The sequence below is a fragment of the Neoarius graeffei genome, chromosome 14, assembly GCF_027579695.1.
Source record: "Neoarius graeffei isolate fNeoGra1 chromosome 14, fNeoGra1.pri, whole genome shotgun sequence".
Taxonomy (NCBI): Eukaryota; Metazoa; Chordata; class Actinopteri; order Siluriformes; family Ariidae; genus Neoarius; species Neoarius graeffei.
The window spans coordinates 38,898,152-38,923,999 of NC_083582.1; the positions used below are offsets into that span (position 1 = coordinate 38,898,152).

Genomic DNA, 25,848 nt, shown 5'->3' on the forward strand with positions numbered 1-25,848 from the left:
AGAGACATCAATGAGAAGAACTGTTTATATGAAAAGAAATTCGGACAGCACTTTGGCACACGACTGCACTTTCTTGACATCCGCTAGGGACTGACTGATCATACTTCCGTGTTCCTCGCCGAAGTACCGCCCTCCTCATGTCTTTCAAACACTACCTCCAATAATCCTTTATCAGCCCGGCTTCTTGTCCCTCCCACTGTCTCATTTAGTCCCAGAGAAGCCTGGCTTCCCTGGAAGTGACGATTTTGTTGATTTTAACCAATAACAACTAGCCGAAATTGGCTGTTCAGAGCTGTCTCGTAGACTGCAACGGATACCCGGCTGCCAGTCAGTGTTGCCAGATACTGCTGACGTTTTCCATCCCAAAATATGTTCAAAACCCGCCAAAATGCACTTAAAACCGCCCAATCTGGCAACACTGCTGCCAGTCCATAGAGCCCATTGAAATAAGAAAGGTGACAGCCTGGCAGCAAAGGTGATTCTCGTAGCGAACTGCAAGTTCGTCAGACATCGCTCAAATAAGTTACAGGATAGTTATGAACATAAATACAGTCTTGGGCATATATTATGTTATGCAAGTTATTGTTTTAATGAGAATTCAACGTCGTAGACGCTGCAGTTTGGGGAGAGAATTTTAGGGGAAGCTTGGCTTCCCTTGTTGTCTCTGAGAAATCGCCCCTGCCAGAGCCGTAACAGATTTATGGGCGTTTGGTAGTCTTAATGTTTTAGACCTTTAATGAATGCATTTACCTCTAGCTGTTCATACACCACATCAGGAAGTTCCTGCTCATATGTCTTCAGCAGATCAATGGTATGCTGCAGAGGCTCAAACATTTCATCTGTGGCGCTCTGTCTGTCTTTCACTGCTTTTAAGTAACCCATAACCTCCACCAGGCCGGCATAGTCTCCCTCTTCCACCTGCCTGCTAAGGCCAGTCTCAGTTACCTCAATAAACCCTTCTAGATTTGACAAACTGGAGAGGGAAAGAAAACAAGGCAGCAAAGAGGAGTGAAAGTTATTCAATCATTCCATCATTTTTGTCTCTGTTTGCTATTTAACCACATTTACTCCTACGTCAGCTTATATTATTATTATTAACGTAAAAAAAATTCCATCAGAAACAGAAAGATACTGTACCTGTGTATCACATGGTCCATAAGATGCTGTTTGAACATAAGGCTCCACTTTTTGATAATATTGAGCAGAGCGCTTTTGAAGGTCTGTGCATCCACTTTCATCCAGCCTTCAAACACGCAGACAGGCTTTAGATTCTGCACTTCTTCATACACGCTCTCATAAGAATCTATTTGCTCACGGAAGTGCTCCAGGGTTGGGGGGTTTTCAGGGACACCATCCTCTTCATGTGCCTCAATCTCCTCACTCGTGAGGACGTGGCCATAGAGCAAAAACTGGCGCATAAATTCCTTCCGGTCAGCAACGTAGAGGTAGCGGTAACAATCAAATGTTTCACGGTGCTCACGACATTTTGCCATGACCCTCTGCACTCGGTCCATTAGAAGCTGACGCATGGCTGTAAGATCTGTTATGTCCTCCATGGCAGCCTGTATGTAGACAATGATTGTCCGTGTTTCAGAGACAAGCTCAAGTGAATTACTTAGAACTTTGGTTAGATCTATAGCTGAGGTATTCAATAAAAATTGTATAGGTCCAGCTAGAGAAAATTCTTTGCTAATAAAGTTTCAGATAGGCAAGTAATATGACTCAGTGGTGACAACAGTTACCTTTTACTCTTTAACCATTAGTTATTATTTCATAGCTGTCAAAATGACATATTTTAAAGGGATTATGTTTTGTTTCACATTGGCACAGTTGTGACCATGTCATCATTTCACTAAGTAGACAGGAGAGGATTCTCTGCTTTCCTCTAAATAATTTACATAAATGCATGTGACCCTGCGATGACCTGGTGACTTGTCCAGGGTGTGCCCCGCCTCTCGCCCATAGTCAGCTGGGATAGGCTCCAGCTTGCCTGCGACCCTGTAGAACAGGATAAGCGGCTACCGATAATGGATGGATGGATGGAAATGCATGTGATTGTCTGCAACAGAAGTCACCATGGTTCATGTTTGGAAAACTGGGCTGAGCTACAGCCAGGGTTTTCCATTTGCTCAGAGCGTCTTCTAAACAATTTTTTTGTGCTTGGTTCGATCTGCTGAAATACTCTGCTGGTTCCACATCAAGCCCTTTATCCACCCAGGCCCTACAGCTTGATGGTAATAGTTTTGTTATATACAGTCACACTTTCTCTACACCATATACCCACCACAAAATGTGCTGTAGGACAGATGAAGTGAATTATTAGGCACAAGGCAGTACCTGGTAATGTGGAAAGCTGGTAAACTCAGCCAGTCGTGGTACCAGAGAAGAGATCTTGTAGACGTCATTCATGAGACCCTCCACTAGATCATAGAAGCCACCAGCAGCCCCAAACTCAAGTGATGGATGGAAGACTATATCAGGAACTTCAAGACTTAGATGGACTTCAAAAAGTGGAGTCAAGCCAGGTGTCTCATCTGCTGTAGGTCATTAAACAAATTTATTTCAGTATAGTATGCCTATGAGCAAAACACCAGGACACCACAAACGTACCAGATTCTTTCTTTATTTTTTCATAAGAAAAACAAAGCATACCAGTATTGTCCAAAAAGAATTTGAGGGAGCTTTCAATGCTCTTGAAGAAGCCATCTATAACCATTTCATCAATGTACTGCACATACGACTTCCATTCAGCTGATGAAGGATCCGCTTGGAATAGTGCCAAGTTATCCTAAATTTAAAAAATGCAATATATATATATATGATGTAAACTCTACACACCCACCATCTTATCTTATGAAGTTACTCCATCACTGACCTTCAATAACAAATGGAGCTTGGCTCCAGAGGTACAGATCTGGCCATAGATTTTCTCCAAGTGCGCTTGCTTGTCCTTCAAGTTGAGCAGAGTTTCTTTCTTTTCATCCATCTTCTCAAATATGGGATGAGCCCAATTATTCATGATGCTCTGCATCTCTTCCACATTGTCTTTTGTCTTCTGAAGTCGCTTTTCAAGATCGTGTACTGCCTCTCGCACATCTTGAATGTACTCCCAGATTCCTATCAGTAACACAAGAGCTATGGTCATGACTGAAGTTATTAATATAACAGACTGAGCTACCAGCTTTTTAATGACTTGGATGGCTGCTGTAATTTGACACTGAGGGTACCAAAAATGAAGCAGTTTTAAAAGAAAATGACTAATTGCTGTATCATAATAATGAAGAACAGTCAGTGACACTTTGGTTCAAGGATTTGGGCTACTATGTGACAATAAATGCTGTTTTTGAATCTTAGTTTGAAGCAGGCTTGTAGTACTCGAGTCCAGGACTCGGACTCGAGTCCGACTCATACCCTAATTTTAAGGACTCATGACTTGAGCACTGATGACTTGGACTCGGACTCATGCATTAACTGCATTAGGACTCGGAAAATGGAGATGAGGACTCTGATTTTTTCTTTATTTTTTGTAACATTCCATAATAATTTGGCATAAGATATTTATATCGACATTAATTTTGTACTAATTTCGTGTAAAAGTGTCACATATGCATCAGATAGACTCTCAGGCGCGCTCCAGACAGCACACGCTCCAAGCGGACTCTCGCACACGCGCCGTAAACGACTCGCACCTGCACAGGATTAAGGCACAATCAGCGTGCCGAAAACTGTGAAAACACACTTACTTTGCAAAGTATTGAGTTGCATTGCTGACACGTTACCGACTCAAGCCTTCTTTCCTTGTTTGGGCTCCTGACCCCTGATTTCCTGTTTCTCGTCTTTGATTCTGCTGAGTCTACGATAGTCTTGCATGACCTATTGCCTGTTTCACCATTTTACGATTTTGCCTGCCGTTCTGGATTGTTTACCCTCTTCACTTGTATTAATAAATACACCTTCTGCACTTACGTCCGTCTCCCAACCATCTCGGACAGAATACTTCGCACTCCCTGACAAAGAAAATGCACATTCACCTGTTCGTACGTCACGTTCAGGAACAAACTAATGTTAATGGCATTAAAACAGCCACCGTCAAATGGTGCGGTTGGAATGTTGGACTTGACTCGGACTCGACTCGGATCAATAGTGGACTCGACTCAAATTTTTTTTTAATGACTTGGACTTGATTCAGACTTGATCACTGGGGACTCGAGACTGGACTCGGACTTGAGGTTTAGTGACTCGACTACAACACTGGTTTGAAGTAGTGAAGTGTTCTGGGAATGATCAAGGGCTAATCAGCTTTGAAAATATGATATTTCTTATTTACTCTGCATTCCCTGTGTTAACATATTATACCCTTGTTTGTCCAGTTGATGGTCTCTTCAGCATCCTTCAGTTTGATGTCAATGTTTTTCAGCTGGTTCTGGATCAAAGGGAACTCCACTTCCAGCACTGTCTCCATCACTTTGTTGTACCAGCCAGTCATGAGTTCCAGGTTAGCTCTATACTGCCAGAGCAGCTCCCTTTTGGAGTAAATATCTGCAGCAAGATCTGGAATATCCACATCTTGACTGGCTTTCAGGTACTTTACTTCTCGTAGCACTGACACCAACTAGAGGACAAGATTTAAAAAAATGCCATTTCTGTAACAATGCTGTTATAAAACCATACATTTTGACACATCTTCACTTTTATTACAGGAAAAAAATGCAAACCCCCCCCCCCCAAAAAAAAAAAAAAAAACATCTGTGTGTGAGGATAAGGGCAGTTCTGTCAAAGAATGACATTCATATTAATATGCTAACACACACACACCTCATCTCTTTATCTCTAGCCGCTTTATCCTGTTCTACAGGGTCACAGGCAAGCTGGAGCCTATCCCAGCTGACTACGGGTGAGAGGCGGGGTACACCCTGGACAAGTCACCAGGTCATCACAGGGCTGACACATAGACACAGACAACCATTCACACTCACACTCACACCTACGGTCAATTTAGAGTCACCAGTTAACCTAACCTGCATGTCTTTGGACTGTGGGGGAAACCGGAGCACCCGGAGGAAACCCACGTGGACACGGGGAGAACATGCAAACTCCGCACAGAAAGGCCCTCGCCGGCCACGGGGCTCGAACCCGGACCTTCTTGCTGTGAGGCAACAGCGCTAACTACTACACCACCGTGCCGCCACACACACACATTAACCAATATTAAAGAATAAACAAGCAAAGCAAAAAGAAAGAATAATTGTATAGATTAGTGCCATGAATGGAAATATATGATGAGTTATGGAGGGATGGTAGAAAGTAAATCCAGATTTTTTTTGTTTGTTTGTTTTAAAGCAACAATTTTGAGAGGTTTTGAACAATAAACATGTTCTAAACACATACAAATACAGATACAATTCGGAAGCACAGTTTTTTTTGCTAGAAAGGTTCACGTGGCATCTGGTTGAGCCTAGAGATGTGCATCAGGAACAGGGTCCAATGGGAAGCAACAGAAAAGTCAAGCAAGTTTGACTGTTTTTACTTTCATTTGGGTGCAAGTGAACGGACAGATATGAACTGTGAGGGCATAAGCAAGCATTCAGATTTGAAGCTTGAGGGAGTAAAGAAACAGTCAAATATGTCTCTCATGGGACAAAAAAGACCACATTCTTTACTAGAAAAGCACTCGGAGAGCGCAGACCTCCGCCAAGAATCCTTTTAAAAAATCCGGGATCCAGAAGGTGATCCGGATCACCGCCAAAATTTAATGGATTGTTACTTGTGCCCAGTCACACCTCTGGAAAAAAATTTCAGAGCAATCCGTTCATAACTTTTTCCGTAATGTTGCTAACAGACAAACCAACAAACAAACCAACGCTACCGAAAACATAACCTCCTTGGCAGAGGTAAAAATGAAAATAAAGAATGCATTTACAGTGTTTATTCATTTATCCCTGTAACTGCCTGGTCAGGACTGTTGTGATTTAAATAGGCTACTAGTTTATTTATGTCTATATTTGGGGGAAATGGAGCAAAAAACAACAACAAAAAAAAAACACAACAACAACAACAAAACCTTTCAGCTCAGGCTACAATCCAAACAAACATGGATATTGGGGAGCACTAAACAAATACTGATAATGACACTGCATTACACCTCGACTTCTGAACTGGTGTAAAGACATAAACATCTCAGTGCGTAAAGGGCAACCACTGTTGAATGTGTGACCTTTGAGCCCTCAGGCAGCACTGCCTGAGGAACCATCATGCTAATGTGACAAATATAGCCACATGGGTTTGGGAATACTTCAGAAGACCATTGTCACTTAACACAGTCGGCCGCTGCATCCAGAAATGCAACCTGAAACTGGATTATGCAAGGAGGAAGCCATTCATCCGTTCTAGGCAGAAAGGCTGCCGATTTCTCTGAGCTTGAATTCATCTCAGATGGACCGAAAGACAGTGGAAACATGTGCTGTGGTTAGAAGAGTCCATTTTTCAGCTTGTTTCCAGGAAAACCAAACGTCAAGTCCTTTGTGCCAAAGGTGAACACGACCATCCAGTTTGTTTTCATAGAAAGGTGCAAAACCCAGCATCTATGATGGTACGGGGTGCATCAGTGCCCACAGCATGGGTTAGTTGCACGTGTGCAAAGGTACACTTGACATGGAGGCATATATTGGGATTTTTGAGAGACATATGTTGCCATCAAGGTGACATCTCTTCCCGGGAACTCCATGCTTATTTGAGCAGGACAACGCCAGGCCTCATTCTGCACAGGCTACAGCAGCAATGGCTGTGTAGACACAGGGTGTGTGTGCTTGACTGTCCTGCTGCCAGTCCAGATCTGTCTCCTACTGAGAAAGTATGGCGCATTATGAAGAGGAGACTCAGATAATGGAGACCATGGACTGTTGAGCAGCTTAAGTCTTGTATCAAGCAAGAATGGACAAAAATTCCAATTGCAAAACTACAACAATTAGTGTCCTCAGGTCCCAAACGATTAAAAAGTGTTCTTAAAAGGAAAGGTGATGTAATACAATGGTAATAATGCCTCTGTCCCAATTTTCTTAGTGTGTTACAGGCATCAAATTCTAACTTCGTTTATATTTACAAAATACAATTAGCTTGGTCAGTAAAGCTATTGAAAATATTTTCTTTGTACTACTATCAGTTAAATAAAGGTTTACGTGAATTAACAAATCCCAGATTTTTGTTTTGTTGCATTTTGGAAAATATCCCAACTTTTCTGTAAATGGAGTTTGTAATTTTTTCATTTCTGAAACAAGTACTTAGCTTGTTTTTTGATTATTTTGATTTGAAATATTAGTTCTGTAATTAGAAATACTGCATGTACACATGACTATTACAATTCATTACCTGTGGACTGAAGTTGACAGTGATAAGTTTCGAGGCTGGGTCTCTGGATATCAGGGGCTGGCTGAGATTATACTGGGATTTTTCACCCACTGATTCAGTCCATCTGTTATAAAGCCTCGAGGAATACCTAGAAGTAAATACAGGACATGAAGAAAATAGCTTATGAAAAATGGTGGAGACTGTCTAGACTGCTACTAGGCACATTTCATTAATAAAGTTTTTACTTTATATTCAAGATGGCGCAAATTTGATACCGAGGATTGGCATCAGGCTTAAACCATCAAAAATGGTGAATCAGAAAACATAAAAAAGCAGATTGAATTTGATTCAGTCTTGTTAAATAAAGGGGTGGGGGGGGATTAAATTGGATTTGGGAAAGCGTAACTGGAAATGTATACATATGAAGAGATTGTATTTTTATATTTATACTTTATAATTTATTATATTTGCAACGTCAGCGATTTTTGTGTGAAAGAGTTTAACTGAATAAAAAAGCTGTGGTTTTAGCTATGTATGCTTTCTTGTATTTTCAGTGCTTCAGTTTAAAAAAAATTTTTTTCAAGCTTTGTATGTTTTAAAAAAAATTATTAGATGGGTATCATTATTGGCTAATACTCAAACTTTTAGCATCAGTATCATTATTGGAAAAAAATATTGTGCCATCTTTACTTTCTGAGAGGGCTATAATGATCTATACTGATCCACAGCGATGGGAATAACGGCGTTAGAAATAAACGGCGTTACTAACGGCGTTACTTTTTTTAGTAACAAGTAATCTAATTACTTTTTACATTGTTATAACGCCGTTCCTGTTACTTACAATAAAATACTATGCGTTACTTTATTAAAGCTGTTCTCATCTGGCATCTGCTTGTTCAGCCTTTCTTTACTCTGCTTTCGTGTGGGGCGGGGAGACGCGAGACAACGGCACAGTAAGCCAATCAGAGTAGATTTGGACAACATACGTAGGTAGGCCACGCCTACTGCACTACTGCGCACACTTTCAATCAGAAGACACAGCGATGACGAGCGGTCAGCCCAGCACTGCGCTTTCACACTGGAAATACAGCCATTACTTTTCATTACTTGAAATAAAAGGCAAAAATGTCTACGTGCAATGCACATTATGTCGAGGAACAAAGCGTTTGTCCTCGTCAGTGGCCAGTAATTAGTAGCAATTTTAATAACTACAAAAATATATCAAATTTGATAGATGTCTTCTCACATTGTCCCACAAAAATATTAATATAGTGTAGATAATGTTACTGATTGGTTCTGTTAAGTGTCCATTTCAGTCATTAAACACATTTAACATTCAGTTTTATTATGATTACACTAATTGAATTTGATTTTTTTTTTTTGGGGGGGGGGGTAACAAAATGTAACGGAATAATTACTTTCCCTGGTAATTATGCCGCTTTTCCACTACAAACGCGGCTGAGCCGTGCCGTGCCGAGTCGAGCTGAGTCGAGCTGAGCAGGGCTGTTGGAGTTGCATTTCGACTACAACCGCGCTGAACCGTGCTGGCTGGAAGTGGGTGGACACATTGGGTGGAGTTAGCGAAAGTGGGTGGACGTCATGTGATGTCGTTAAGCAGCGCAAACAGTGACATCAGTGACAGTGGCGGAACAAGTCAGAGCCGGGCCGGGGGCGGGGCAAATGACCGGGCCCTTTATTAAAGCTTATCATAACATCATTTTAGGCTACAAAATGTCCGCAACTGCGGTGTTTACCAATTTCAACACTACCGGGTGCAACTATGTTATTTAGTACATCAAGTCCTTCAAACGAACATGTAACTCAGAAACAAAAAACATTAGGATACTGTACATGGCTCATAATAAAACATCAATAGCCTATACTGCGCACATTATTTGAAGGGCATACGAATGAGCGCTCAGAGGTTGCAACGCTGACAGGAAGAGTCAGAAATAAAAGGAGGGCGGTGCAAACCTCACTGAATGCACTGTGTTTACCAATTTCAACACTACGGGGTGCAACTATGTTATTTTGTACATTAAGTACTTCAAACGAACATGTAACTCAGAAACAAAAAAACATTAGGCGACATACTGTACATGGCTCATAATAAAACACCAATAGCCTACTGCGCGCATTATTTGAAGGGCATACGACGAGCCTTGCGCTCCGTGAACTCGTCCACGATGCTCTGACTGATTCAGTGATCTTTTAAGCGGTAGTCTCACGACCCGGATAGTAAACAATAAACATGGAGGACATGGAGTCGTTAGTGTTGCTGGTCTTGGTGCTGTGGCTTGTTGTCACCGACAACGCGGACAGATACTGGCAAGAGCGTATAGATGAGGCGAGGCGCATAAGGCTTCAGAAATTCTCGTAATTCGTAATTCTTCTTCTTCCGGGTTTGCGGTGTTTACAGATCCCAGCGCGCTCGCGGGGCGTGTGTGGGCATGTGAGGACACGCCTCCTCACCAATCAGTGCACAGGGGAGTGTCTGCTCACGCCCCCAACCTCACTCGGCACGGCTTGGCTCGCTTCAGCCCCACTCCAAAACGGTGCGAGTTTTAGGGGCTAAGCAGGGCTGAAACGAGCTGAGTCGTGCTGGTTTTTGGTAGTCGAAACGCGAGCCGTGTCGGGCTGAAGTGAGCAGAAGCGAGCTGAAGCGAGCTGAAAAAGGGTAGTGGAAAACGGCCATTAGTTACTTTAATGACAAAGTAACTCCGTTACTAACTCAGTTACTTTTTGGGAAAAGTAACTAGTAACTATAACTAATTACTTTTTGAAAGTAACGTGCCCAATACTGCTGATCCATAATGAACTATGAACACATTCACAACATATTATAACACAGCCATAAGGCATTATAATTAATTGATATAATTACTTAAGAAAACAATAATTTATAGCCTTATGAATTATTGCAAATAGTATTATAAGTAGTGTTTGTATCACGTTATATAACAGCACATTGACCTGCATTGCTACTTTTCTCATTTTAATTCCAGAAACATTATTAGAAAATGATTTGAAAAACATTTGAAACGCAACTGGCTGAATAAACTTTTTTTCTTGTTTAAAATATTTCACTTTAATTATAGTTTGCAAATGCAACTTATAATTTCATATACAATAATATCATATGCCAGTCAGTAATCTACACTTATATATATGAAAAATATATAGTACCAGTCAAAAGTTTGGACACACCTTCTAATTCAGTGTTTTTTCTTTATTTTTATTAATTAAAAGTCACTTCATATCTTAAAGTAATGATGAATGTTGTTTCTCTTTACTTAGCTGAGCGCTTCTTGACATAATATGGATTACTACAGTTGTGGAACAGGGCTATTTACTGTATTTTTATTATTTACTGCTTGAGCTCAAACGCATTAAGAAGGCAAGAAATTGGACTTATAATGCCGATAGCATGCAAAGTGTCATCAAGGTAAACGGTGGTGACTTTGAAGAATCTAAAATATGAAACATTTTAACACTTTATTGTTTATCACATAATTCCATATATACACACAGTGGTGCTTGAAAGTTTGTGAACCCTTTAGAATTTTCTATATTTCTGCATAAATATGACCTAAAACATCAGATTTTCACACAAGTCCTAAAAGTAGATAAAGAGAACCCAGTTAAACAAATGAGACAAAAATATTATACTTGGTCATTTATTTATTGAGGAAAATGATCCAATATTACATATCTGTGAGTGGCAAAAGTATGTGAACCTCTAGGATTAGCAGTTAATTTGAAGGTGAAATTAGAGTCAGGTGCTTGCAATCAATGGGATGACAATCAGGTGTGAGTGGACGCCCTGTTTTATTTAAAGAACAGGGATCTATCAAAGTGTATCATGGCACGAACAAAGGAGATTTCTGAGGACCTCAGAAAAAGCATTGTTGATGCTCATCAGGCTGGAAAAGGTTACAAAATCATCTCTAAAGAGTTTGGACTCCAACAATCCACAGTCAGACAGATTGTGTACAAATGGAGGAAATTCAACACCATTGTTAACCTTCCCAGGAGTGGTCGACCAACAAAAATCACTCCAAGAGCAAGGCGTGTAATAGTCGGCGAGGTCACAAAGGACCCCAGGGTAACTTCTAAGCAACTGAAGGCCTCTCTCACATTGGCTAATGTTAATGTTCATGAGTCCACCATCAGGAGAACACTGAACAACAAATGGTGTGCATGGCAGGGTTGCAAGGAGAAAGCCACTGTTCTCCAAAAAGAACATTGCTGCTCGTCTGCAGTTTGCTAAAGATCACGTGGACAAGCCAGAATGCTATTGGAAAAATGTTTTGTGGATGGATGAGACCAAAATAGAACTTTTTGGTTTAAATGAGAAGCATTATGTTTGGAGAAAGGAAAACGCTGCATTCCAGCATAAAAAACGCATTCCATCTGTGAAACATGGTGGTGGTAGTATCATGGTTTGGGACAGTTTTACTGCATCTGGGCCAGGACGGCTTGCCATCATTGATGGAACAATGAATTCTGAATTATACCAGCGAATTCTAAAGGAAAAATGTCAGGACATCTGTCCATGAACTGAATCTCAAGAGAAGGTGGGACATCCAGCAAGACAACGACCCTAAGCACACAAGTCATTCTACCAAAGAATGGATAAAGAAGAATAAAGCTAATGTTTTGGAATGGCCAAGTCAAAGTCCTGTATATTCCATACTCTGTGATGACCTGGAGACTTGTCCAGGGTGTACCCCGTCTCTCGCCCATAGTCAGCTGGGATAGGCTCCAGCTTGCCTGCGACCCTGTAGGACAGGATAAGCGGCTACAGATAATGGATGAATGGATGGATATTCCATACTTTTGAAGTCTTCAGTATTGTTTTATAATGTAGAAAATTGCCAAAATACAAAAAAACCTATGAATGCGTAGGTGTCCAAACTTCTGACTGGTACTGTATATGTTCTTCATAGAAAGTGTTACTGTTTTGCAAGGAGTCAAAGAAATGCATTGCTTGTCCAGCAGTGAAATTCCCATGCGGTGCACTTATTAGATCTACAAAGATCCTCTCGAAGAAATCTCTTCCCCTGTGAGTAGCTCGGTATTTGACAAACATTTAAGTACTGCAGAAATGATTTCGATGGTTAAAATAAAAAAGGCAGAGACTGGATGTCTCTGTTTGGTTCCTCTGTATTTTTATTGTTGCACATATACTACAGGCCTTACAAAAAAATATGTGTACCTTGCAAAAATACTCTTGCATAAGAGTTCATTATCTATAATAAAGGCTTCCATACAAAGATGAAGTCAATACAGTAAACAGGGATGCGAATTATTTAAAAAAAAGAACAGTTATGAAGAATGTACAACTAAATGCTTTGCTTGCAGACAAAGCAAAACATTAACAGACAAAACATTAAGGGGGGGAGTGCAGCAAGTAATGATAATGCAGGCAATAATCAAGAAAACATGAAACATAAGCTAGAGGAGACAAGCTGCAGCTGACACTGCAATTCCCTTTCATTTTGGAGGAAAGGATGTTAGTGACTCACCGTTTAAGCAGCAACATCATTTCCTCATATTTCTGCATGACATTTTCTCCATATTCTGATTCCATGCATCTACATACATAAAAAAAGAAAAAAACAACAACAAAAAAACCCCTCAATGTTCAAGAGGAGCTGTACAATGCATTGCCTCTTACATGACGAACATCAAACCTTGCTGGAAAATGTAAAATCATACACAAACACTCACGGATGTCTGATGGACCGGATGTTGTTGTAGGAGTTTTGGATGTGTTCACGTAGTTCCTGGGCCCATTTCAATCCACCTGCCACCACTGGCATGTTCCTATTGACTGGGGGGTAACCTAGAATACAAATTTTGGGAAATTTTCTAAAACCCTAACACATACAGTACTGTGCAAAAGCCTTAAGTTTTATATATATATATATATATATATATATATATATATATATATATATATATATATATATATAATGTAGAATAGAAATATTTCACTGACACCCAACTTTTGAACATTATTAAAAATTTATTCTCGACAAACGTTTCGGCCTTCGGCCTTCTTCAGTGTCGTAGTGCCGAAGGCCAAAACATTTGTCGAGAATAAATTTTTAATAATGTTCAAAAGTTGGGTGTCAGAGTGAAATGTTTCTATTCTACATTATCTATATCTACACTGCTGGGACCCGTGGTATCCTTTGGATCCTTTTGGACAGACTGGTTGTTGGCTGACAGAGACTTTTTACTCTACTTTATATATATATATATATATATATATATATATATATATATATATATATATATATATATAAATACACACACACACACACACACACACACACACACACACACACACACACACAGTACCAGACAAAAGTCTGGAAACACCTTCAAATTCGATGTTATTATTTTTTAATTTTTTTTCTATATTGTAGAACAATACTGAACTCATCAAAACTATGCAATAACATTTTGGAACATATGGAATTATATGGTAAACAAAAAAGTGTTAAAAAACAACGTTTCATCTCTTAGATTCTTCAAAGTCATCACTATTTACCTTGATAACAGCTTTGCACACTATTGGCATTAACTGAACCAGCTTCATGAGGTAGTCACCTGGAATGCTTCTCAATTAACGGGTGTGTCTTGTCAAAAATGGAATTTCTTGCCTTCTTAATGCATTTGACACCATCAACCAGTAAAGAGTAAAAAATAAACATACAGTAAATAGCCTTGTTCGACAACTGTAGTAATCCATATTATGTCAAGAACCACTCAACTAAGTAAAGAGAAATAACAGTCAGTCATTACTTTGAGACACAAAGTGTCTTTTAGTTAATTAAAATAAAGAAAAAAACATCGAATTTGAAGGTGTTTCCAAACTTTTGACTGGTACTGTATATTATATCTCATCTCATCTCATTATCTCTAGCTGCTTTATCCTGTTCTACAGGGTCGCAGGCAAGCTGGAGCCTATCCCAGCTGACTACGGGCGAGAGGCGGGGTACACCCTGGACATGACAGATATAAAACTCTTCCTTTAAGTTTTCCATCATTGGCAAGTCTTCAGGATGGAGGACTTTGCACTTTGTGGGTTCTCAGTAATGTTTTGCGGTGCATATATTACATCATGTGTTTATTATTGTTTTTTTTAAAAATGTGTTTATTAATTTTCCTTTTTCCAACAACACAAGCAAGCAAACTAAAAACACAAAACTTCAACACAACAACACACCAGCAACACACAATGGCTCAGTTACACACATACAGTATCCACATTAATAAAGGAAATAAAAAGAAAGTACATAAATAAGTAAATGAAGGAAAAGAAAAATAAGTGTACAGCAATGCGTCCCCTTATTATGACCTTCCAGGGAATCCCTGTAAAGGATGGAAGATACACTGGGGTCCAAGTAATTCAAATAAGGTTCCCAAACTTTATAAAATTGGTTTGATTTTGAATGTGATATACAAGTCAAGTATTCCAAAGGCACTAAATCAAACAGCACTTTATGCCAACCCTTAACGTTTGGTTCTTTATCACTAATCCACTGCAACAAAATGTTCTTCCTAGTTGCAAATGTAAGAATACAGAACAGTCTTTGATTTGTTAACCTTACACCTCTAGCAGGCAGGCCTAATGTAAGAGACAATGGGTCCATCCCCAGTTTTAATCCGAGTATCTTTTCAATTTCTGTTAAGAAATTAGACCAATATTTTTGCAGCTTATGGCATGACCAAAGACAATGAGTTAGAGTGCCAGTTTCTGTTTTACATTTGAGACACATTGGAGACAAACTGGGGTTGAACTTATGTCTCCGATTAGGGGATATATGCATTCTGTGCAAAATCTTAAACTGTATTGATTTAGCACGATTACAAACTGAGATTGAATTAGCATAGGTCCATATATTTTCCCACTCAGTAGCACTGTTTGTGACAGAAAGTTCTCCCTCCCACCCTTCTCTGAGTTCTTGTAAAGCCATAGATGGAACAGCAAGCATAGCTCCATAAAGTAGACTAATAGACACCTTCCTAACTGTTCCAAACAGCACTTTCTCAAGTGGAGATATGTCAGGGTTATCAATTAAGGTTGTGCTGTGTACTATATAATGTCTTATCTGTAGATAACGAAAGAAGTCATGCCTGGGGATTTGGTATTTCTCGATCATCTGGTCAAATGACATTAATGCATCATCAGTAAATGAAACTTTTAACCTGTTAATACCACAATTACCCCACTGTCTAAAGCCAGCATCAAGTAGTCCTGGTTGGAAATCAGGATTACTCCGAATAGATAGTTTTCACATGATGTCACAGAGTTGGGGATTCCCTAGTGGCGGCCATCTTGCGGGTCAAGCTTACCGTACAGGTGACTGAGCACACATTGTAACGCGCGAGTACAAAGTCTTCAAAAGAACCCAAGCAGGCTATTTAAAGCTAGCAATGGTGCACACCTGTTGTATTCACGACGGTCGTAATAGGTCAGATGATGAAGTCAAGCGGAGCTTTTATGGAATTCCCACTGTACGGGAGCACGAAGGCGAGCAAACAAAGAAACTCAGCATACAAAGGAGAAATCTATGGCTTACGAGAATCAACCGCAAGGATTATCAGCCTTCCAAACACAGCAAAGTCTGCTCCGATCATTTTATAAGTGGTAAGTTGTTTAAATAAACAATTAATTGTGTTTAAGTTAGTTTTTGGAAACCAAAACATCATGTGAACAATCTCTGGAGAATGCCTAACTGGAACCGCTGAGTGTACGTTTACATTGTAATGTACACTTAATATCGCTCGTTTGTCACGTTTCTATTTGAAACTTGTCACTTCACTCACACAAGGGTCATTTTTGAAAAACATTTTAGGTCTATTCTGTATGATTTGATTTGTGTTTGGGATGCAAACAGCGCGCCTTTTGGCAGATGCCGCCTGAATCGCGCAGATCCGATTTTTTTTTGGGGGGGGGGGGGGGGGGGCGTTGGAGTGTCTGATTATAATTTCAAAGTAAATTCTGTATTAAAATTACTAAATAAGCAAATCCGTTACAGTCCATGAAACAGGAAGTATAAGGATGAGAAAAAAACAGTTTAAATTGGAAAGCTGCGCACATTTGCGCAGCCCGAGCAGTGTGCAGGACTGCGCAAATGTGCGCAGCTTTGCGATTTAAACTGTTTTTTTCTCATCCTTATACTTCCTGTTTCATGGACTGTAACGGATTTGCTTATTTAGTAATTTTAATACAGAATTTACTTTGAAATTATAATCAGACACTCCAACGCCCCCCCTAAAAAAAAATCGGATCTGCGCGATTCAGCCATGAAAAAGGCGGCATCCGCCAAAAGGCGCGCTGTGAATATATAAAGTTGTATATATCAGACAGCCTTTAAAGTTTGATGAAGTCAGTTTCAGGCTTTGGAGCAGGCTTTGGCAGTTTCAGGCTTTGGCAGCCCTGCATAGTCACTTGAAAATGCATCTTTGTCCACTTCGTAGGGGTCAATTCCCCCAATCAAGGCCAGTTTGGCTGCATACCATTGTCATGAGATGTCGTCTAATATATACTTCTGTTTGCTTGATTTTGCCGACATTGATCTTTATTTTAGAAAACTGACTATATAACTTCATAAATTCATCCGAGATAACGTAGCCGGTAATGGCAATGGTCCGTTTTGTTTGCCCCACAAGATGGCGGCTGGAGGGCGTTCCCCAGAATGCCGTAACGTCAGTGAAAACTATCTATAGGAGTAAAAGCTGATGTCAGTTTTGACCTCCCCTCAAGTCTACGCATCAATCGCCATGCCTTAATTGTGTTGAGGGTGACAAGATTGTCACAGCACAGCTTAATAGTTTTAAAATTCTTAATAAACAGCATGTCTCTTAATGGATATTTTGAAAAGGAGGATTCAACATCCAGCCAGACAGAGGTCGTCTTATTTAAGATCCAATCATAAATATATCATGAATGAGCACATAGCTGGTACCTTCTAAAATCAGGTAAATCTAACCCTCCTTCAGAGCTTGGTAACTGCAGAGTAGTCATTTTTAGCTTTGGTTTGCGTTTACTCCATATAAAAGAACTGAGCCAACCATTTAGTTTTTGTGTTTATTATCATTTAATAAGCCATATCTCTTATTAACTTCAAGAGACAGAAAAGTTGAGACTAAAGAAGGTGAGAGAAAATAGAGACTGGTGAGGGAACGAGTCTTTGACAGTGTCTATAATGTAAATGGTAATGTTCCACAACATTACCTGTTAAAAAGTGTATTTTTTTAACTCTACAAACCTTATAAATCTTTCTAATCCCTGGTTGGCAAATTAGAGAAATTAAACACTTCACCGTGTGCCTTTATAGGAAAATACTCAACTCTGGGGTGGTATCAGCCCTATACTGTAGTGTGTTATTCCTTGTAGAACACACATTCTCTGACATAGTCATCGAAATGGGCACTGATAGCGTTTTTTTGTAAAGTGTTTCCATTTCAAAGGAAAAATAAAGGCACTTCATTTTAATATGAGTGCTGTATGAATATGAATACAGAATTCATAGGAGCTGTGACACACGTTTCAATATTTAACATAATAATGCCGCTTTTCCACTACAAACGTGGCTGAGTCGGGCTGAGCCGTGCCGTGCTGAGTCGGGCTGAGCAGGGCTGTTGGAGTTGCATTTCGACTACAACCGCGCTGAACCGTGCTGGCTGGAAGTGGGTGGACACATTGGGTGGAGTTAGCGAAAGTGGGTGGACGTCAGGTGATGTCGTTAAGCGGCGCAAACAGTGACATCAGTGATCTTTTAAGCAGTAGTCTCACGACCCGAATAGTAAACAATAAACATGGAGGACATGGAGTCGTTAGTGTTGCTGGTCTTGGTGCTGTGGCTTGTTGTCACCGACAACGCGGACAGATACTGGCAAGAGCGTATAGATGAGGCGAGGCGCATAAGGCTTCAGAAATTCTCGTAATTCGTAATTATTCTCCTTCCGGGTTTGCGGTGTTTATAGATCCCAGCGCGCTCGCGGGGCGTGTGTGGGCATGTGAGGACACTCCTCCTCACCAATCAGTGCACAGGGGAGTGTCTGCTCACGCCCCCAACCTCACTCGGCACGGCTTGGCTCGCTTCAGCCCCACTCCAAAACGGTGCGAGTTTTAGGGGCTAAGCAGGGCTGAAACGAGCTGAGTCGTGCTGGTTTTTGGTAGTTGAAACGCGAGCCGTGTCGGGCTGAAGTGAGCTGAAGCGAGCTGAAGTGAGCTGAAAAAGGGTAGTGGAAAAGGGCCACAAAGGATCTGGCTCTTTGCTTAAATAAATAAATAAATAAATAAATAAAAATGTTTCATGTTTTGTGTTCATCTCACCTAGCTTCTCCTCGGTCTGTATGTGTTTTTTGTAGAGTGCCATGCAGCAGTCAAGCTCCTCGTCAAACAAACCAAGTAGCACGGGGTATCTCTTTTGAGCATCAGCGGCTATCAGAGGACGTTTAAGCAGACTTCCAAACAGGTTCAAAGCCTGTGAAGTAAAGACACCCACGATATGTATGGCAACCAAAGTGAAATCAGATACTACCTTGTCTCCCCAGTCATACATTTCAGGCTGCACTCCTGACAGTTCCATTAAGCAGATATGTGAAATTCATAAGGAACCAATAAAAGTAACTGAATCTATTGTAGACTTTCAGAATTACTGTGTAATCTGAGCTATAACAGAAAAGAAAACAAAACCCTGCCATTGTTACCCATCACTCACCTTGAAAGAATGCTCGATCCCTGAAGCATCATCAAACACCTGACAAAAAATTGCACCAAGGTGTCGATCTGTGTTTTTCACTTTACACTCAAACTCGGCTAAATCTGCCTCGAACTCCTGGAAAAGACCTTCATTTAGTAACGCGTGTTCTGCGCAAATATTTGCGTCTATATCAGTTGAATATATTTGGCCTACATACCGCATTGCAAATATCCAGGCAGTCATAAGACTTCTCTGTGAACATTTTGAATGTCTCCAGGAACTCCTCATGTAGCCATACAACCTGCTGACCAAGAGCTCGTCCACGAACGCCTCCAAATTCTACGTTCTCCAGTTTCATCATATCAACCACATTCAGCAGTAAAGTCTGGAGGAGGGTTTTTTTAAAAAAAAAATTGGTATATATTGATAAAAAAAGAAGAAAAATTTTAAAATTAAATCACAAACACATAATTAACATGAGAAATTGGGTGTGGAGTTAATTTTTACATATTGAGTTAAAGCAGTAGAACAACAAGGAACCACGTTGTATTCCATATTGTATAGTTCTTCACAAATACCCCTACACTGACCTCAATCAACTTTAGTCGTTCTATGAAACGATCCAGTCGAGAAAACACCAAGGAAGGCGAGAAGTTCCAGGGCTTTACTTCCAACCCTTTTCTCTGGTACTGAGTCAAGCTGTTTTTTTGGTCATTGAAGATTTCCTTGAAGTGTGTAAGGATATCCAAAGTACTTTCCACACGTGGAAGACTCTCCACCACATCACTTTTCAGGATGTCCTCTGGACTGAGATGACTCCGAGCCTTCACACAAGGAACCAGGAAGTGGAAAAGAGCATTTAGCTTTACAAATTTGTACAAAACATTTAAATTGCGCTGAGTTGCCATTTGCAGTACCCTTTGCTTACACTGATTGGCCATTTTTATCAGGTAAACCTTTCATATTGGTCATTTTGTAGGTATACTGTAACATGCAGTTAGAGGCAAGACACAAGTGAGTAACCTCTGCATGGTATTTATATCGGGAAATCCAAGAATTATTGTGAAACTCTTTAGTGGGGGACAATACACAGGATAATTAATATTCATAAAAATAATACAAGAGTTGGAAAACCAGAAACAATACACAGAGAAACAATGCTCAGAACTGCACGTCACACTTAGCAAGACTTCGCGTTGAGAACTAGAAACTACAGGGACCTAGACCTATCTAGACCTAGAACAAAAGGCATATGTTAAAATGTAAATAAAAGCACAGAAAGAACTAGGAACAATAGAAAGTCATGCTCACTGCTCAAAAACTTAGACTTTGTCTGAGAGGAGGAGTTACTGACTGTGGAGGCTGGGGCGTGGTCGAGCGTCTGTTTGTGAATGGAGAGCGAGGCCAAGGGAGGTGAGTGGCAAAAGCGATCACACCTGAGTTTGTGTAATGCTGATGAGTGGATGTGTCTGTGTTTTCCTCTTTTTCAGTGATGACGGGGAGGGAGAGGACAGAGAAGAGAGTCGCAGCTGAGCAGAACATAGCAGTGTGTGTTTGTGTGTGACTGTCTCAGTGCAAGACGTAAAAGAGAAATGCTGAAAAGTGAAAAATAAAACCCAGCAACTAAAGTATCCCGCCTGTCCCAACGTACCGTAGAAAGTGCAAAAGTAACATATACAATTATTGTCTCTTTAAGCTGTCCTCAGCCTATGTCCTAGCTGCCCTCTACCCTATGCATCAGAAGCAACTTCCAATAATTTACAGCTGAGAATGGCTGACAAATTGACCAATAGACAGTAACTGTATACCTACAAATTGCATCAATATAGCAGGTATACCTGATAAGATGGCAAATGAATAAAGATAAAAATAAGTACACTATTTTTTTTTCTTACAGTGCAGCAGCCTGCCAGCTTATTTTGCAAAGATAGATACATAAAAGTGGAGTCCAAATGTGAAAAGAGAGGAAAAAAAAGAAAGAATTGGACAGGGTAATACTAGTGCATCTCAAAAAATTAGAATACCATGAAAAAGTTCCTTTTTTTTCATAATTTAATTCAAAAAGGTAAACTTTCATATATTCTATATTCATTACATGTAAAGTGAAATATTTAAAGCCTTTTTTTGTTTTAATTTTGATGATTATGGCTTATAGCTCACGAAAATCAGAAATCCAGTATCTCAAATTATGAGAATATTCCCTAAGATCAATCAAAAAAAGGATTTACAATACAGAAATGTCCAACTTCTGAAAAGTATATTCATTTATACACTCAACACTTGGTTGGGGCTCCTTTACCATGAATTACTGTATCAATGCAGTGTGGAATGGAGGTGATCAGTCTGTGGCACTGCTGAGGTGTTATTGAAGCCCAGGTTGCTTTGATAATGGCCTTCAGCGTATCTGTATTTTTGGGTTGGATGTTTCTCATCTTCCTCTTGACAATACCCCATAGATTCTCTATGGGGTTCAGGTCAGGCAAGTTGGCTGGCCAATCAAACACAGTAATATCATGGTCAGCAAACCATTTGGTAGTAGTTTTGGCACTGTGGGTAGGTGCCAAGTCCTGCTGGAAAAGGAAATCAGCATCTCCAAAAAGCTCATCAGCAGATGGAAGCACGAAGTGCTCTAAAATCTCCTGGTAGATGGCTGTGTTGACTTTGGACTTGATAAAATACAGTGGACCAACACCAGCAGATGACATGGCACCCCAAATCATCACAGACTGTGGAAACTTCATACCGGACTTCAAACCCCTTGGATTCTGTGCCTCTCCACTCTTCCTCCAGACTCTAGAACCGTGATTTCCAAATTAAATGCAAAATGTACTTTCATCTGAAAAGAGGACTTTGGACCATTGAGTAACAGTCCATTTCTTTCTCTCCTTAGCCTAGATAAGACACTTCTGACATTGTCTCTGGCTCAGGAGTAGCTTGATATTAGGAATGCGAAAGTTGTATCCCCTTTCTTGAAGATGTCTGTTTGTGATGGGTCTTGATACACTGACACCAGCCTCAGTCCACTCCTTGTGAAGCTTTCCCAAGTTCTTGAATCAGCTTTTCTTGACAATCCTCTCAAGACTGCGGCCATCCCTGTTGCTTGTGCACCTTTTCCAGCCACCCTTTTCAGCAATGACCTTTTGTGGCTTACCCTCCTTGTGGAGGGCATCAGTGATCATCTTCTGGACAACAAAGTCAACAGTCTTCCCCATGATTGTGGTTGTGTGTACTGAACTAGACCGAGAGTTACACTGTGTTCATATTGTTTTACTCAAACTCGAAATGAAATATTCTAATATTTTGAGATGGGTTTTTTTTTTATGTCTTTGTACTGTATGCCATACTGATTAAAATTAAAATAGAAAAATGCTTGAAACATTTTAGTTTATGTGTAATGAGTCTATAATATATAACATTTTCACTTTCTTAAATAACTGATGGAAAATATTGAACTTTTTCACATTATTCTAATTTTTTGAGATGCACTAGTACTTCCATGATTGGTTTCTTTTCTTTTTTTTTTGGTACTTTGTCCTTACCTCAACAACAAACTCTATGATAACTCCATTAGAAAACACCAATGGTTTGGTGCACCTTCTAATCTGTGTGTGTGTGTGTGTGTGTGTGTGTGTGTGTGTGTGTGTGTGTGCGCGTGCATGTGAATTACTAGTTGCTTAGGAGCCACGCTTGTTTTCTGCTTTGCTATGACAGTGCTGGGTTTTGTTAAACAGCTGTAGACAGCACTACTGGCCACCAGGTACCTGAGTGTTTATGAAATATTACGACATTACAACAAGCACATACCTTATTTAGAAAAGCAACATGAGCATGACCCAAATGAAGTGCTTAAACAGGGGCCCACTATTACAAATTTTGCCACTAAAGCCTAAACTATTTTTGAAACTCTGCTTGGTGCAAGTTAGGTGAACCTCATTGGTGCCTCAGTCTCGGGAGACCATACGGGTATCGCCCTTGGAGTATCATCTGTCTCTGGGTTTCGTGAGTTGCAGTCCCTCTTGCAGTTGGTGCAGACGTATTGGGATGTCTGTGTTACTGGGGTTGCTGCCACACTCTTCTGTCTCACTCATTTCTCTCCTCACATTGGCGTCTGCAAAGCCCTTTTGTACAAGCTGTCTCCAGGTTCCTTGGTCCTCGGCCTGCGCTTCCCAGCTGTCAGGAGGAATGCTGCATGCCTTGAGGTCCCTCTTACACACATCCTTGTAGCAGAATGAGGGGCGGCCGACGGCCAGTTTATTAGGTGAACCTAATAAACTGGTAACTCCGTATGTGTATCATGTATGTCAGTTTGAACAACAAACCTGCTACTATGAAAGTTATTAAACATACATCTCAGCAAATAACAGAGGTGGACAGTCTCATCTCATCTCATTATCTCTAGCCGCTTTATCCTGTCCTACAGAGTTGCAGGCAAGCTGGAGCCTATCCCAGCTGACTACGGGCGAAAGGCAGGGCACACCCTGGACAAGTCGCCATGTCATCACAGGGCTGACACATAGACACAGACAACCATTCACACTCACATTCACACCTACGGTCAATTTAGAGTCACCAGTTAACCTAACCTGCATGTCTTTGGACTGTGGGGGAAAACGGAGCACCCGGAGGAAACCCACGCGGACATGGGGAGAACATGCAAACTCCACACAGAAAGGCCCTCGCCAGCCACGGGGCTCGAACCTGGACCTTCTTGCTGTGAGACGACAGCGCTAACCACTACACCACCATGGAGGTGGACAGTAATGAAGTATATTTACTTGAGTACTGTACTTAAGTACACTTTTTGAGTATCTGTACTTTACTCAAGTATTATTTTTCTTGGAAACTTCTGACTTTAACTTCACTACATTTGAAAGGCAAATATCGTACTTTTCACTCCACTACATTTCTATCAAGGTCCTCATTACTCGTTACTATGAAGCAGCTTTGAAAATTGAGGGGTTTTTTCCCCTTTTTTTTCTAAAACGTGATTGGTTTTTTCGCAGGTGACACTGAGACAGTCTATCAGTAATCACTAGGGTCACGTCATGTCCATAGACTGTATAAAATCAAGTTCAATGATTTCTCAGCAGCATTATTTAAACAGGATCAGTTGATGGCAGAATGGAAGAAGGTGGTTCTTCTGGAGAATGCGCGCACTCATGGCCCATGAACCCATGTTTCAGTTTTCTGAAAGGATTAAAGATTCATTTTGTTTTAAATGTTTGCTTTATTTGCCTAAAACAAACCACATCACAGCCTACAAAAACTCGCCATCCAACCTGCGGAAGCATATTGAGGTATATAAATGTTTTATTCCAAGAGAAAGCTGGCAGTGAAGTTGCCTGTGCTTTTAGAGCTAGCGATAACGTTGCAATAGCTATGCAGTCTGGTTAGTCAAATGACTTTCTATGGATTTGCCCACCAAGTTGCCCTAGCCTTGTCCACGGCTAACATTAACATTAACTTGGACGCTGTTATTTAGCATGTAAAAATGGAGTTACACTAACATGAATAACGTTAACTTATCTGAAGTCCTTTCAGAAATGTTTTAGCATAATCTTGCCAAATAAACAATGTAGAAATCTTTCTTTTCTAGTAGCTTTAGCTACCCAATATGATTTCAAGTTTGAAAAGAATTTGCTAGCATCGGGTGGAGCGTTACTGACTAGCTCGCTTAATGTTAAACCACCATGATGGCACAGCATGTGTTCATTTTGTAAATCCAGTAGGTTGTTTCATTAGGTTTTGTAAGTGTTGTAGCAATAGTACAACAATGCGTTGACAGAAAATGTACTTTTAATACTTAAGTATTTTTAAAAGCAAATACTTCAGTACTTTAACTTAAGTAAAAATTTGAGTGGACAACTTCCACTTGTATTGGAGTAACATTTGACCAGTGGGATCTGTACTTTGACTTAAGTAATGAAGTTGGGTACTTTGTCCACCTCTGGCAAATAATGCTAACGTCTAATGGAACAAAAATCAACAGCTGGCATGAACCTTTAAATTCACAGCTTACAGCCAATGTTCGTAGTAAAACGTAGTAAAAATTTAATAACACACCTGTTGAATGAGCAGGTTGCAGATCTCTTGTAGGAGCACAATCACTCTGGCTGGTGTGTTGTAGTACTTGGAGTTGGCCCACACTAGACACACCATGTGCATGAGGGGTGCAAGTTGTACTTTCACCTCACTGAAATCTGTGTTCTCTAAATCGTCTATGCATTGCTCGAGAGGCTTCAGGAACACAGTGATGTCCCTTGCTTCTTCTAAAGCTTTATAACAGAAACACAAGGCATAAACATCAACAGGCTTTGTGCCGTTAAACAAATTGAGCGGAAAAGTGTTTTGCAAATTTCGGAAACGAACGACACCATAGTGTTTGGCCTTTACCTCCATTTACAAACTGTTGCATGTTTATAAAGGCAGAATAGTAACTACTCTCCACTGCATCCAAGAGCTCTCCCATTTTGATCACTTTGGGTGACGTAACTTGCTTGTGCATACACTCAAGGTCGGCATATCTAGTGATAAATTGAAAGGAAGAATATAAATATAAATTGTGATGATTAGAAAAGATATTGTTTTCAAATAATAACTACAAAATGCACTGACCTCTTCTTCCAAAAATTCAGCTCAACATGTGGCGTGGGGTTTTTGCCCTCCAGCAGAGGCTCAAATGAGTCTCTCTTGAGAACCTCATGAATCTGATGAGTCCACTCAATCACCATGTTTTCAATAGAGTGGATGATACTCTTATCCATCAGATCTCCGC

The 25,848-nt window shown here is 40.3% G+C and overlaps 1 protein-coding gene across 1 annotated transcript in view; it reads right to left on the reverse strand.

Moving 5' to 3' along the window:
* The window catches only part of LOC132898181 (dynein axonemal heavy chain 9-like), a 143,031-nt gene that overhangs the window by 98,081 nt on the left and 19,102 nt on the right, over positions 1–25,848 (reverse strand). The window contains exons 3-18 of the mRNA XM_060939623.1: positions 25,689–25,847; positions 25,467–25,597; positions 25,137–25,348; positions 19,664–19,897; positions 19,291–19,458; positions 19,092–19,208; positions 18,704–18,854; positions 13,078–13,192; positions 12,873–12,941; positions 7,366–7,492; positions 4,357–4,612; positions 2,876–3,117; positions 2,653–2,788; positions 2,338–2,534; positions 1,138–1,562; positions 751–973 (exon numbers count right to left, since the gene is read on the reverse strand). Coding sequence (XP_060795606.1) covers positions 751–973; positions 1,138–1,562; positions 2,338–2,534; positions 2,653–2,788; positions 2,876–3,117; positions 4,357–4,612; positions 7,366–7,492; positions 12,873–12,941; positions 13,078–13,192; positions 18,704–18,854; positions 19,092–19,208; positions 19,291–19,458; positions 19,664–19,897; positions 25,137–25,348; positions 25,467–25,597; positions 25,689–25,847 — 2,962 coding nt within the window. The remainder of the gene's footprint in view (positions 1–750; positions 974–1,137; positions 1,563–2,337; positions 2,535–2,652; positions 2,789–2,875; positions 3,118–4,356; positions 4,613–7,365; positions 7,493–12,872; positions 12,942–13,077; positions 13,193–18,703; positions 18,855–19,091; positions 19,209–19,290; positions 19,459–19,663; positions 19,898–25,136; positions 25,349–25,466; positions 25,598–25,688; position 25,848) is intronic.